General features: G+C 31.2%; 1 protein-coding gene across 1 annotated transcript; it reads left to right on the top strand.

Annotated features, from left to right (window-relative positions):
* The first annotated feature begins 6856 nt into the window (after window positions 1-6856).
* LOC132068392 (abscisic acid receptor PYL4-like) lies at window positions 6857-7728 on the top strand. Its single transcript, XM_059461965.1, has one exon. It carries the CDS (start codon window positions 6995-6997, stop codon window positions 7655-7657), a length of 663 nt encoding a protein of 220 aa, XP_059317948.1. The 5' UTR covers window positions 6857-6994; the 3' UTR covers window positions 7658-7728.
* Window positions 7729-15391: the final 7663 nt, after the last annotated feature.

The following is a 15391-nucleotide window of genomic DNA, read 5'->3' as shown; positions in this document are numbered from 1 at the left end:
TTTCTTTATCCCCCTCTTCTCCTTCACTAAGTGCCAGCCCAATTCCAGTTCAACATTCTCCTGTCCATAGTCAATTTCCTTCTTATCCAATTACTGCTCCTTCTTCTCCTATTCCTAGGTAACTTACTAGAGCCATCAAGCCTCCCATCTGGCTGTTTGATTATCATCATGATCACACCACTTCTCGAAGTTCTACTGCACATCCCATTAATCAGGTTGTGCATTATAGTCACCTTAGTCCTTCCTATCAAGCATATCTTTCTAAATCCTCACCTACCACAGAACCAACCTCTTACTCTGAAGCTATTCTAGATGATAGATAGATAAATGCGATGAAATAAGAACTTGATGCACTTGAAAGCAATCACACATGGGAGATCGTGGACTTGCCTCCTGGTAAACAACCTATTGGGTGTAAATGGGTGTACAAAGTCAAATATCATGCGGATGGGAGTATAGAGAGGTTTAAAGCTAGATTAGTAGCAAAGGGGTACACACAACAGGAGGGGATAGACTATCATGACACTTTCTCCCCTGTTGCAAAGATGGTTACTGTTAGATGTGCCCTTGCCTTAGCTGTTATGTTCAAATGGCCTATTTTTCAGATGGATGTTTTTAATGCCTTCCTCCAAGGTGACCTGCATGAAGAAGTCTATATGGTACTGCCTCAAGGTTTTGGCAGTAAGGGGGAGTCCAAGGTATGCAAATTGAGAAAGTCACTATATGGTTTGTAGCAGGCATCAAGACAGTGGAACATTAAGCTCACAACTGCCTTAATACACTCAGGATTTACTTAAAGCAAGCATGATTATTCTTTGTTCACCAAACAAGATGGACAGAAAATGGTAATGATACTCATTTATGTTGATGATCTATTGACTACTGGAAATGATATTGAACTAATCAAAGATACTCAGTTCACCTTGCAAAGGAATTTCAAGATCAAAGATTTAGGGGAATTGAGGTATTTTTTGGGGATTGAGTTTCTTAGATCTGACAAAGGGATCCTCCTGACTCAAAGGAAATACACACTAGAATTAATCTCAGAATGGGGTATGGCAGGTGCTAAGCCTGCAATGACACCTATGGAGCAACACATGAAATTCACCACTGCTGAATATGATAAACATTTGAGTGGAGAAAATGATAGTGATCCATTACTACAGGATAGGAGCATGTATCAAAAACTGGTAGGAAAATTGTTGTATCTGGAAATGACCAGACCAGATATCTCCTACTCGCGTGCGCACCAAAACGATCACAATATGGATGCTGGCACGTGGTCGGATACCTCGAAAGGAGAAGCCCCGGTTTGGGAGTTTTGCCGAGCGATGATAGAGATGATGCACTTACAGGTTTCTGTGATTCAGACTGGGCCTCATGTGCAGTCACTAGGAAATCTTTGAGTGGGTATTGCGTTAAGTTAGGAAAGAGTTTAGTCTCTTGGAAATCCAAGAAACATGAGACTATATCAAGGAGTACAACTGAAGCTGAATATAGAAGCATGGCTTCAGCTATATCAGAGATTCTGTGGCTTATAGGACTGCTGAATGAGATGAATATGAAGATCAAGTTGCCTGTAAGTCTATTTTGTGACAATAAGGCAGCTTTGCAAATCTCAGCAAATCCAATTTTCCATGAAAGAACTAAGCATATAGAGATAGACTGTCATTTCTTAAGAGAGAAAATTCAGAAAGGAATCATCAAAACATTGCATATACTAGGAACTGATCAAGAAGCAGATATCTTAACCAAGGCATTAGGAGGACAGCAGCACAACTATTTGATTAACAAGTTGAGTTTGTTGGATGTGTTCCAAAACTCAACTTGAGGGGGAGTGTTGAGTTGTGAGTACACAGATGGTGCCAGCTGGCCCCAGCTGGATGACAACTGTAATTAGTTAGATAGTTAGTGGAGTGGAGTTAGTTATTTAGAGATTAGTTAGTCGGTTAAGTGAAGTCTATATATACCCACTTGTACAGATATTCTTGTAATACAATTCAGTTGAATGAGAATCAAATTTTTTCCTTTCTCTCTACTCACAAATCCTCTTCTTTAAGTCTCATCTTTAGTTTGAACATCCTTTTAATTTGTCTTTTAGCAAATGTTCAAAAGCTTCATGATTAATTTGCAAGAAGTTGGCATGGTGAACCCATTGTTCACAATAATTATTTTACTACTATTAGTTTTCACTCATACAATTTGCAGGAATATTAATTATTCCCTGAAATGCATAATTTTTCGGTAGAGAGTATTTTATATATCTCTTTGACAGGTCTACATGAGGCAAATTTAAATTAATCGAGACAACAAAATTGAGATTAATATGTTTACATCACTTCAGAAAAGCTGATATGCCCCTTACAGAAATATCAAAATTTTATTCCTAAAGCTTTTACTTTTTTAGGAAAATGCTGAACTTAAATGGTAAGCTTTTCTGTATAGACAGAAGTTATTCCAATGTTTGAATCAAAAAAAAAAAAAAAAAGTTATTCCAATGTACTAACAAATGCATGATCGTGAAATATCTGAACAATATTCCAATTCTCCATGTGATTTGAACGGATATTGCATTTAAATTATTGTATCCAATTTTTAGGTTCTTACCTCCGATTTTTTATTAAATTTTAATATTTATTAGAATGTTATAGTATCAAAAATCTAGGTTTAGTTAAACCAAAAGGTTTTATAGTCCATCTTCCTCTCGATTTGGAGTGCATACGCTTTTCAAAGTACTTTGCAACAAGTATATGTCATGGTTCCTCTTACTACAAATATTTTTAAGTGATGATGAATGACATAACGTGAAAAGACGTTGTTAACACGTTATCCAAATGGTCTTTAGAATTTTTACTGGGCCAAAGAGAATATTTATATTACAACTAACTCGGCAAGTTGCACTAAAAGGTAGTAGCTAGTTTCTAGTCTACTACTTTTTCCTTAAAAAAATTTATAATTTTAAATTTAAAAATAATTAACTTTACATCATCCATTTTATGATTGATGAGAAATTTTTACAATCAGTGATATGTTTAAGGCAATAAATTTCAAAAAAATAAAATTAATCACATAATCGTTGTGACAGGTTTTTTACCACAAATTTCTTTTAAAGAGCCATTGCATTTGTAAAACACGTATCAATATTAGTTCAAACTATATGTCATATAAATGGAACAAATGGAATATAATATTAAAAACGATATATGGAAGTTGATGGATCTTTTATAACTTTCTTGCACGAACACCATGTGAATTGCAAGGAAAAAAGGGATCAAGTTGAGGAAGAGTGGGTGGGGGAATTTGGAGATTTGAAGCTTCGGACAGTAAAGAAGCTTCTTGATAATAACAGTTAAAAGTTAAAGTTGTACAAATATTTATTAATTAATTAACCTAGCTAGCATGATTTTCATATTTGGTACTACTATGGTTGGTGATGAAAAAGAATCAACAATATGATGGCTGAAGTGACTAAAAAGATAGCCATTCTATTGGATGATAAAAGATTACCGTACTATTCATACACGTGAAAATAATAGGTTATGGAGTAATAACTTTATAAATATATTACAATGCACGTAAAGCAAACATAATTAATAAAAATAGAGATATATTTTATAACAAATTATTAGAAGAATATTTATTTATATCGTAAATGAATCTTAAATTTTAATTTAAAAAATATTTCATTAATGACAACTAAATCGTTTATCTATAAAGACAATAGTGTATAAGAGAGAATGAAATTTAAATATACGCATACACATTCTTGTGCATACATATATATATACTTGTACGTACATATATACATACTTAATGCATTTAATATAGTAATCATAAAAAATAACGTTACATTTTGTGATGAATTCATAAAAGAATTATTCTAATTATAATATTAATGAACTTAAATAAAAATTTATAAATAGCTAGGTTAAAAACAATTATATATAATATAAAAAGGTTTACATAGATGCATGATTGAAAATGTCAAGGATAAAATAGACATTGCATATAATAAAGGGAAGATAATATCTATTGTTCATAGTTGAGGAGAAAATTGATTTTTAAAATAAAATTGGGGGCTGAAAATGATTTTCATCCATTTAAAAAAAAAAAAAACTATTTTCGCCCATTTAGTAATGGTAGGTAAGGAAAAAAATCAATAATTTGATAGCTGAAGTGACTAAAAAGATAGCCATTCTATTGGATGATAAAAGATTACCGTAATAAGACATCATGAAACATTCTAATCTAATTTCTACCCCACTTGCCTATTTGATTTTAAGAATCTATCAAAATTCAAAGTTAAATGAGATCTTAACATTTTGAGTTAGTCGACTAAAGATAGCTTCAACAGCCTAGTCGTAATGGTATAAATAATCATTGTTAGTATATACTTAATATATACAGTAACAAATTTAATAAGTAATTAGTTAGTGTATAACACAGCGATTATATACTGTATGTTGACTAAAATTGTATAAATAAAGATTACGTTTATTTTTTGTTGTTGCCCTTGTTGGACTGTTGTATAGTACTAAAATTCAAATGTTTGGCAAATAGCGACTTTAACATCGGTAACCAAACATAATAAGCTACTGATCCCTTCGTCTCAGTTTATGTAGCATTTTTTGGATTTCGAGATTCAAAAGAGTTTTTTATTTGATCACAATTTTTCATATGGCTTTTAAATATTTTGAATTGTCAATTATTGTGACTTATAGTACATTTTACGTCGTTTTCAAATATGTAAAATTTATTTCAAGAAACTTAAAGATTCTTTGTATGAAAATATGATCAAAATTAAAAGGTTTGACTCTCGAAATTTGAATTGTAATTGTGACAGAGGAGTACCATTTTAAAAGTTATATCACTAGACACTCTTTTGCAGGCAAAAAAAAAAGGGGACAAAAACACCCCTACTTAAAATACGAAATAACTCTAATATAGTACTCCATCCGTGCATTTTCATTTGTCTAGTAATGACTTGACACTCCCCTTACGGATCAATAAATAAAATGACAATTTTACTGTATCACTTTTTAAATATAATAAATTCAATATTTTGGAGAATGCATTGAAAACTGATTATAATTAATAATAAGGGTAAATTAGAAACTAAGTGATAAATTATGTCTTGATTTGAACTGAATAAGTAAATGGACATCTATTTTTAGTTCAAAGAGACAAATAAAAGTAGACGGAGGAAGTAATTACCAAAAAAACAATTGGCTCATCTCAGTCAAGCTTGGACTCGAACCAACTCGACTTATAGCCTGTTTGGCCAAGCTTATTTTCCCCATAAAAGTACTTATTTTTCAATAAGTGCTTATTTGAAAAAAAGTGAGGTGTTTGGCCAAGCTTTTGGGAGAAAATAAGTGCTTCTGGGGAGTAGCAGAAGCAGTTTTTCATAAGCTAAAAAAACTGCTTTTGCCCAGAAGCACTTTTTTTAAAAGTACTTTTGAGAAAAATACTAATAGAAATACTTTTTAAAAGTTTGGACAAACACTAATTGCTGTTCAAAAGTGTTTTTTAATTAATTGGCAAACACAAATCGTTTTTGCCAAAAGTGCTTTTTTGAAAAGTATTTTTTTAAAAAATCTTTTTAAAATAAAAGTTCATTTTAGTAAGTTTCTACAAATGCGCTATTAGACTTCCGTTTGAATGGGCTTATATTTTTTTACGTATAAGCCAAAATTCATAAATTAAGAAATTCTAACTTATGGCTTTTGACTTATTTTTGTAATTTTAACTTGTCGAAACAACTATTTCGTCAGTCGACCACACACAAGAATTGACTGGGCTGATAACGTAATTGTAGGAAAGTTGTGGGGCAATTTTATTCCAGACTGCGTCTAAATGAGCTTTTAGCAACAACTTGATCATCAACTTGCATGGCCCTAACGTAAGAAGTTAGCTAGAACGCCAACTCTTCTATAATTTTGTCTCTAAAGTTGATGTTCTCCGAGGATTTATCAAAACTAAAATGACACAACTAGACAAATATTTTCAAGGTTTATTGTAATAGTTACTCCCTCCGTCCCAAAAAAATTATCCTCTTTTGACTTGACACAAAATTTAAGAAATAAAAAAGCAATTTTTTTGAAATGTGTGGTCTAAAATGCTCTTAAATATTTGTGTGGGCATACTGTAAATTATCTCATAAAGTTAAATTGTTTAAATATAAAAAAGGACAATCTTTTTACGTGACTAAAAAGAGCGAGACAATCTTTTTATTTACGGAGGTAGATTTACTTTTTGTAGAGGATACGAGGTTTATTCTAGGCCAAATATTTTAATCTTTAAAAGAAAAAAAAATTGTGTCCGGTCAATATCGTCACATAAATTGAAGGGAAATAAATAGTTAAACTCATGATTTACTGGCTTAATACATTGACATTCCCTCAAAATTGGTAGCAAATTTCATTTAGATATTAGAACTAAACCTTGTTCCAATTGAACACATGATAAAATGTTCATATTGGACACTTTCAGTTAAAATTTTGAAAATCTTTTTGCGCATGTTCTCAAATGTCCGTTAGGTAAATAAGTTAACCACTTAAAATATGTCACCTCCGTTAATTATACAAATTACCCTCACTAAGCTGTCAAATCTCAGGCATGTTCCAATTGAGAATGATGTGTATAATTAAAAGATATGATATATTTTAAGTGATTAACTTATTTACATAATCGGCATTTGCGATCACGGACAAAAATAAATTCAATTTTTGAAAGAGAAGTGTCTAATATAAACATTTTACCATTTTATTCGAACGTCAATTGTAATGTCATATAGCTTGTCTAAATAAAATTTGGCTGACATATTTTAGCGGCTAACGATGTATTAATCTAAGCCTAATGTGCGTGCGCGTTTGTACATGATCGATTACATGTATATACATCTATCATCATTTATATATTTATATCAGAATCCATTCTCAGAATCTCATCTCACTTTCTCTTATCAAAGCACAACAAGAAAACTCTCAGAGAGATGACTTCCACACTTCAACTCCACCGCATCAACCACCATAACACCACCACCACACTCTCCAAAAACTTCCACAAACAACAACAACAACATCCCACATGGCCAATCCCCGACAACCTCTTCCATTACCACAACCATGCTGTGGGTCCCACCAACAACAACCAATGTTGTTCCACCATAGTACAATCCATATCCACCTCCATCGACACTGTATGGTCCATTATCAGCCGATTCGACACCCCGCAAACCTACAAGCACTTCCTCAAGAGCTGCCACGTCATCCTCGGAGACGGGAAAAAAACCGGTTCCCTGAGGGAAGTCCACGTCATCTCCGGTCTCCCAGCGGCTACGAGCATCGAAAGGCTCGAAATTCTAGACGATGAGAAGCATGTTATGAGTATTAGTATTGTCGGTGGGGAGCACCGGTTGAGTAATTATCGGTCTGTGACGACGCTTCATCGGACGGTGGAGGAGGATGGTGGTGATGGTGAAGGGACGGAGGTGGTGGAATCTTATGTTGTGGATGTTCCACATGGGAATACTAAGGAAGAAACGTGTGTGTTTGTTGATACGATTGTACGTTGCAATTTGCAATCTTTAGCGCAACTAGCGGAGAATTTGGAGAAAACTAAGTATACAACAACTGTGAGATACTTGTGCAATTAGGAATCCTCACGTTATAATTTCCTCCCCCATTTCTCCTTCCCCTACCCCTTATAAAAAAGAAAAAAAAAAGTACAGATGAAAAAGATGCAATGACATTGTCTTCTTGGTAAGTCAAGAATGGGCCCTTTTATTAGAGGCCTCAACGTTTGGGATGGAGTCTTTGCACGTATTGTCCTTCAAACCCATTGGCCTTTAATTTTTGGAAAAAGGACATATATGACCGGTCGAGTGAAACTAATTCCACTCGGTGGCCAAAGTCCTTCTAAACCCAAATTATACTTACTAAACTAATCCCATCCATTAGCCAAAACTTAAATAAGACAATTTTCAAATAAAAACCCAAATACAAAAATATTTGAGGCGATTTTTATATATAATATGAGTCATTTGTGTATAAAATATGTATCAGTACCTATCTATAATGTATAGAAACTGTATAAAATATAAATCACTAAGGTATGTATCATTTTTGTATATAATATGTATCATTTTTGTATATAATATGTATCATTTGTGTATATAATGTGTATTAGCACAGTGCAACTGTCCTGTATAGAATAGAAAATTGCATCATTTTTGTATATAATATGTATCATTTTTGTTTAGAAAGTGTATATATAATTCCGCAAAGACGTATATAAACCGTATCACCTTTGTATAGAAAGTGTACCATACGTACAAAAAATGTATTATAGAAACCGTATCATTGTGGTATATAATATGTATCACTATTGTATATGTAAAAAAAAAATAAAAAATCATATCATTATTGCATAATATATGTATAATAAATGTATGATTAATTCCAGCATATGTATATAAAGTGTATATATAATTCCAACATATGTATATATGCGTAGCTATTCTTTAGTGGCGACTTAGTCGCCACAAAAAGCCTTTTTTTTTTTTAAGCCCTCGGGCTATTGGGCCGGCCAAATTTTGGCATTATTTTGGGGACGGCCATTTTTTTTAATTTGGGCCGACCGACACCTAGTGGGATTAAGCCAAACAAAGTAGGTTAAATGTGGGATTAGTTTACATTGGACACACACGTTGTCCTTTTCCCTTAATTTTTGGCCCTCATAATTGTGGTGTTTAATTTTTTTCCGTTGTTTATTTAATGAAAATATTCAAACCTGTTTCATTCGGCGTAAGTTCTGTAACTTTTTATCTTCGGAAAGTAAAAATTTGCCTCACTAGGCACAAGTTTTGTAGAATTATGCAAAGATAAGTTGTGATTATTTTCAGATTATATTGAGTGTTGAAAGTTTTGTCTTTTTCGGCATAACTTGTGTGAATGTCATGATATATGTCCCGAATGTGAAACTTTGCCGAGCGAAATCTAAATTATGCTGCGCCAAAATGTTGAAGTGTAAAAATTAAAGACCACAAATTTGAGGCGTAAAAATTAAAGACTACCCCGAAATAGGGACATTCATGTGAATGGTCCTTGGGAATATGTACAGCTGGTCCAATTAGTTTCCCAACATGACAGATATATGCAACATATACACTATCAATGTATATGTTGAATGTATATATTGTGTATAGATATTTATATTATGTGTATATTTTAATATAAGTATACACAATTTATACATATTGTATATGCTTTGTAAACTAGTTGGCCGAAGTGTTTAGGGTCGTGATTATCAACTTTTACCTACTAAAGTAAAAATCTCTCGGGCACTTTTGAGTTGAAAAAAAAAAAAAATGGAAGTTCATCTATTCTTCGTTATAGATTCAGCAAACATACTAAGTTTTGAAATGGTTGTGTTCTAGACGATGTGTGAAGGAAAAAATGACAAAAAGTGGAAATGAATTCAGCATCATCATCATTGAAAGTCAGTATTACCATGCGTTAAGAAATTAAAAGTATTCTTGTTAACCAGTCTTAATCGGAATAAGGAAGGTCCAAATTAATGGTAAAAACGTTACCTGTTAGGTTGTCTAATGATGTAAGAATATATATTGATAGGATCATTATTTTAGCAACTTTATAGAGAAACACATGATGGGAAACTCGTTTCTCTTTTTATTGGCCTTTGCATCGCGCAAATCTGACTCAGTAAATTTCGAATATCAGATAGTTAAATAAATAAATAAATAGAAAAAACAAAGTCATTGGCTGATATAAAGATCACCTTTTAACTTTGAATTTTTTTAGGTTCCTATTCTTTTCCTTTTTTCCCATGAATCAAACTTCGAGGCGATTGTACATGATGGAAGAAGGAATCTAACACAGTGCAGTACCGTACTTAATTAAGTTATTAAGCAATTTGCACTCTATTTTAATCACCTCATTGACTGGGTAATTGTTCTACTCCTCCTTTAATTTCTTTTCGTTTTGTGTTGTTTCCTTATTTAACATGCATATTGCCATATATATATATAAAGCCAATTAAAAATTTCAAGATTTTCAATTCATTAGGTAGTTGTACACTTGTACTAAATAAATTTAAATCATTAAAGTACCTCAAAAGCTCAGCCTTTATTAGTACTTTTCTTTTGTCAAATATCCATTTTAATTCATCTAGAAGGAATCTCGTGATACTTACAATGTACAGTGAACTCAACTTGTCATAAATTTATAAGATCTTTAATTACCAATTGCTATTTTTTTTAATTTTATTTCAAATTGCTATTAACTTCAAGAAAAATCTGTCAATATTCAAAGTTGTAGCTGGATATTTCGTCTACAAATGGCATAAACTTTATCATCATTTATTTGTTTGTATATGAAAAAATTGCAACTTGTTGGTACATTAATGGGAATTTCTTTAACACAAAAAGTACTGCAGCAAACGCCCCCCCCCCCTCCTACCAACCCCCAGCTAAGCAAAATAAAAAATAAAAAAATAAACAAGTTGATAATGCTAAAGAAAAAAAAAACCCATATCTAGAACGTTTATCAGTACATATATTAAAAAATAAGACAAAGCTCAAGTTGAAATGAAGATAAATCTAAATACCCACAAATGGGATGAGTACCTTCTTTTAGGTGGTATCTTGCTTATAATAAAATGATTCCATATAACAAATGATAGAATAAATAATAGGAAGATTGGTGTCCAAATTTACCTTTTTACTATACGAAACATATTAATTTTATCATATGTTATTCTTTGCGTTCGTATCCTCGTTATAATTAGCAAAAAGTCCTGTCCTGACTTTACCAGAGCTTTAACATTAATTTAGTAAATTTCACGTGTCAAAAAATTTCAAAAAATGCTCAAATTATCCCTTTACTTTCTTTGTATCATGGTTCAAAATTACACTCTAGACTTCTTGTTGAAGCGGTCTTTTGGAATCAAGGGCAAATACCAGATTATTTGCGAACAACAATGGTAACGACACCAAATTATATAATATGTAGAAGGATATTTTTACCATACTAGATGATTTGCTAACGATAACTATAATGACCCCAAAATATAACAGATGAGGATATAACTCAAATAATTCATATGTATAGTATATAAGTATATAGAAGAATATGTTTGACCATTTTCCTACAAAATAAACAAAAAATTATGTGTATCATGAAGTGATAACATGTACACTACAAGTTGCTTTTTTAGCGGAGGTGAAGAATACCGCCAAAAAAGTTTACATAAAAAGAAATTAAACGACTCGTTGCCTTTGCATGTTTCTCCTTTTAATTTGTCTTTTAGCAAATATTCAAAAGCTTCAAAATTAATTTGCAAGAAGTTGGCATGGTGAACCCATTGTTTACAATAATTATTTTACTACTATTAGCTTTCAATCATACAATTTGCAGGAATATTAATAATCAGCATTTTATATATCTCTTTGACAGTTCTACATGAGGCAAATTTAAATTAATCGAGACAGCAAAATTGAGATTAATATGTTTACATCACTTTAGAAAAGCTGATATGCCCCTTAGAGAAATATCAAAATTCTATTCCTAAAGCTTTTACTTTTTTTTTTAGGAAAATGCTGAACTTAAATGGTAAGCTTTTCTGTATAGACAGAAGTTATTCCAATGTTTGTACCAAAAAAAAAAAATGTTATTCCAATGTACTAACAAATGCATGATCGTGAAATATGTGAACAATATTCCAATTCTCCATGTGATTTGAATTTTGAACGGATGTTGCATTAAAATTATTGTATCCAATTTTTAGGTTCTTAGATTTTTTATTAAATTTTTATATTTATTAGAATGTTATAGTATCAAAAATACTAGGTTTAGTTAACCAAAAAATTTTATAGTCCATCTTCCGCTCGATTTGGAGTGCATACGCTTTTAAAGTATTTTTCAACAAGAATATGTCATGGTTCCTCTTACTACAATTTTTTTTTTAAGTGATGAATGACATAACGTGAAAAGACGTTGTTAGCACGTTATCCAAATGGTCTTTAGAATTTTTACTGGACCAAAGAGAATATTTATAGTACAACTAACTCGGCAAGTTGCGCTAAAAGGTAGTAGCTTCTAGTTTAATACTTTTCCCTAAAAAAAAAAAAATTATAATTTTAAATTTAAAAATAATTAACTTTACATCATCCATTTTATGATTGATGAGAAATTTTTATAACCACTAGCATGTTTAAGGCAATAAATTTCAAAGTATTGATAGTCACATAAACACTGTGACATGTTTTTTTACCACGAATTTCTTTTAAAGAACCATTTCATTTTTAAAAACCATATCAATATCAGTTCAAACTATATGTCATATGAATGGAACAAATGGAATATTAAAAAAGATATATGGAAGTTGATGGATCTTTTATAACTTTTTCTTGCACGAACACCATGTGAATTGCAAGGAAAAAAGGGATCAAAGTTGAGGAAGAGTGAGCGGGGGAATTTGGAGATTTGAAGAAAGGACTGTAAAGAAGCTTCTTGATAATTACCATTACCATTAAAAGTTAAAGTTGTCCAAATATTTATTAATTAATTAACCTAGCTAGCATGATTTTCATATTTAGTACTATATATGGTTGGTAATGAAAAAGATAGAACCAACAATATGATGGCTGAAGTGACTAAAAAGATAGCCATTCTATTGGATGATAAAACATTACCGTACTAAGACATTATGAAACCTTCTAATCTAATTTCTACCCCACTTGCCTATTTGATTATAATAATCTATCAAAATTCAAAGTTAAATAAGATCTTAACATTTTGAGCTAGTCGACTAAAGATAGTTTTAACAGCCTAGTCGTCATAGTATAAATAATCATTGTTACTATATACTTAATATATAACAAATTTAATAAGTATTTAGTTAGTGTATAACACAACGATTATATACTGTATGTTGACTAAAATTATTAAAAAAGATTACGTTTACTATTTTTTATTGTTACCCTTGTTGGACTGTTGTATAGTACTAAAATTTAAATGTTTGCCAAATAGCAACTTTTAACATCGGTAACCAAACATAATAAGCTGAGTCCGTAACTTAAATGATCCCAAAAGTGGAATTTGATCCAAAATAATTCACAAAAAAAAAAAAATTAAAGATTTTTGCACTAGACAAAATTAGCACAATAAGAGCTAAATGTGACGGCATATTGAGCACTAATTTTGTGCGCAATAGGGGTTACCATCATTTACTGTGATTATTGTGGTTGTGGACATTCTAAGTTCACGTTTCTTGTTTGTCAATAGAACAAAATGCTTTTAGAATATTAGAGATAAAGTTTACTTGCCTGATTATGTCTTGCACTTTGTAAATTTTAATTATGTTCCATTGTTGAAGTGACTTGTAGTTTTAGGACTTCCAAAATATCGTCAGTAACTTGTTATTTGGTGCGCAACACTGATTGTGACACTTGGTATAATTTTAAAGTTTTGAAATTTACGTTTTTTTTTTATACGTCAATGACCAAAGATACTATGCCTCAAAACTCCGAAATATTAATATTTTATATAGAACCTGATATCTTTTTCTGCGAACAATAATGTAGGCTCAGTACATCAAGTATTCCTAAAAACTACAAGTAACTTCAACAATGGAACATAATTAAAATTTACAAAATGCAAGACTTATTTAAGTTGCGGACTCATAATAAGCTTCCCCTTTGCTCAATTTTTGTGGCATCTTTCGGATTTCGAAATTCAAAGGAGTTTCTAATTTGACCACGATTTTTTATATGTCTTTTAAATATTTTGAACTGTCAATTATTGTGACTTATAGTACTTTTTACGTCGTTTTCAACTATGTAAATTTTATCTCAATAAACTTAAAGATTCCTTGTCCGAAGATATGATCAAACTTAATAAATTTGACTTTCGAAAGTCGAATTGTAATTTTGACCGGGGGAGTACCATTTTAAAAGTTATATCATTAGGCACTCTTTTGACAAACAAACAAAAAATTGGACAAAAACACCCCCTACTTAAAATACGAAATAACTCTCATATAGTACTCCATCCGTCCATTTTTCATTTGTCTAATAATGACTTGACACTCCCCTTAAGGATCAATAAATAAAATGACAATTTTACTCTATCACTTTTTAAATTTAATAAATTCAATATTCTGGAGAATGCATTGGAAAATGATTATGGTTAATAATAAGGGTAAATTAGAAACTAAGTGATAAACTATGTCTTGATTTTTCGAACTGAATAAATAAATGAACATCTATTTTTAGTGCAAAGAGAGACAAATAAAAGTGGACGGAGGAAGTAATTACCAAAAAAACAATTGGTTCATCTCAGTCAAACTTGGACTCAAACCAACTCGACTTAGAGCCCGTTTGAATGGACTTATGACTTTTGACTTATCAGCCAAAAGCCCTAAATAAGAAATTCTAACTTATGACTTTTGGTTTATTTTTGTTATGTTAACTTGTCAAAACACCTATTTCGTCCACACACAAGAATTGATTGGGCTGATAACGTAATTATACGAAAGTTGTGGGGCAATTTTATTCCAGACTGCGTCTAAATAAGCTTTTAGCAACTTGATCATCAACTTGCATGGCCCTAACGTAAGCAGTTAGCTAAAACGCCAACTCTTGCTATAATTTTGTCCTTAAAGTTGATGATCTCCGAGGATTTATCAACTAACATGACACAACTAGACAAATATTTTCAAGATTTTTTGTAGAGGATACGAGATTTATTCTAGGCCAAATCTTTTAATCTTTTTTTTTTTAAAAAAAAAAAAACAAAAATTGTGTCCAATCAAATGCCGTCATATAAATTGAAACTAAATAAATAGTTAAACTCATAATTTAAAGACTTAATACATTGACATCCCCTCAAAATTGCTAGCAAATTTCATGTATATATCAGAACTACAACTTGTTCCAATTGAACACATGATAAAATATTCTTATTAGACACTTTCAGTTCAAATTTTCAAAATTCTTTTTGTTTGTGTTTTTAAATGCCCATTACATAGATAAGTTAATCACTTAAAATATGTCATCTCTTTTAATTATACAATTAACTCTCGATAAGTTGTAAAACCTTTGACATGTTCCAACTTAGAATGATGTGAATTAAAGGAGATCGATGTCATTTTAATTAATTAACTGATTTCTGTAATCGACATTTGCGATTACGGGCAAAAGAATTGCAATTTATTTGACGAAAATATCTAACAGGATCAAGGTGTTTAATTGAACAATTCATAATTCGAGTGTATAAATGAAATATGCGGGCTGACGATGTATTAAGCCTAATTTAAATGTGTGTTTGGACCTGACTACATGTATATAAATCATCATCATTTATAATTA

Source organism: Lycium ferocissimum, chromosome 8, assembly GCF_029784015.1.
Source record: "Lycium ferocissimum isolate CSIRO_LF1 chromosome 8, AGI_CSIRO_Lferr_CH_V1, whole genome shotgun sequence".
NCBI classification, from domain to species: domain Eukaryota; kingdom Viridiplantae; phylum Streptophyta; class Magnoliopsida; order Solanales; family Solanaceae; genus Lycium; species Lycium ferocissimum.
The sequence above is the reverse complement of the archived record's forward strand: the minus strand, read 5'-3'. Positions and strand labels throughout refer to the sequence as shown.

Excerpts from the sequence above, each read along its gene's own strand:
- LOC132068392 (XM_059461965.1), top strand. The coding sequence starts at position 6,995 with ATGACTTCCACACTTCAACTCCACCGCATCAACCACCATAACACCACC.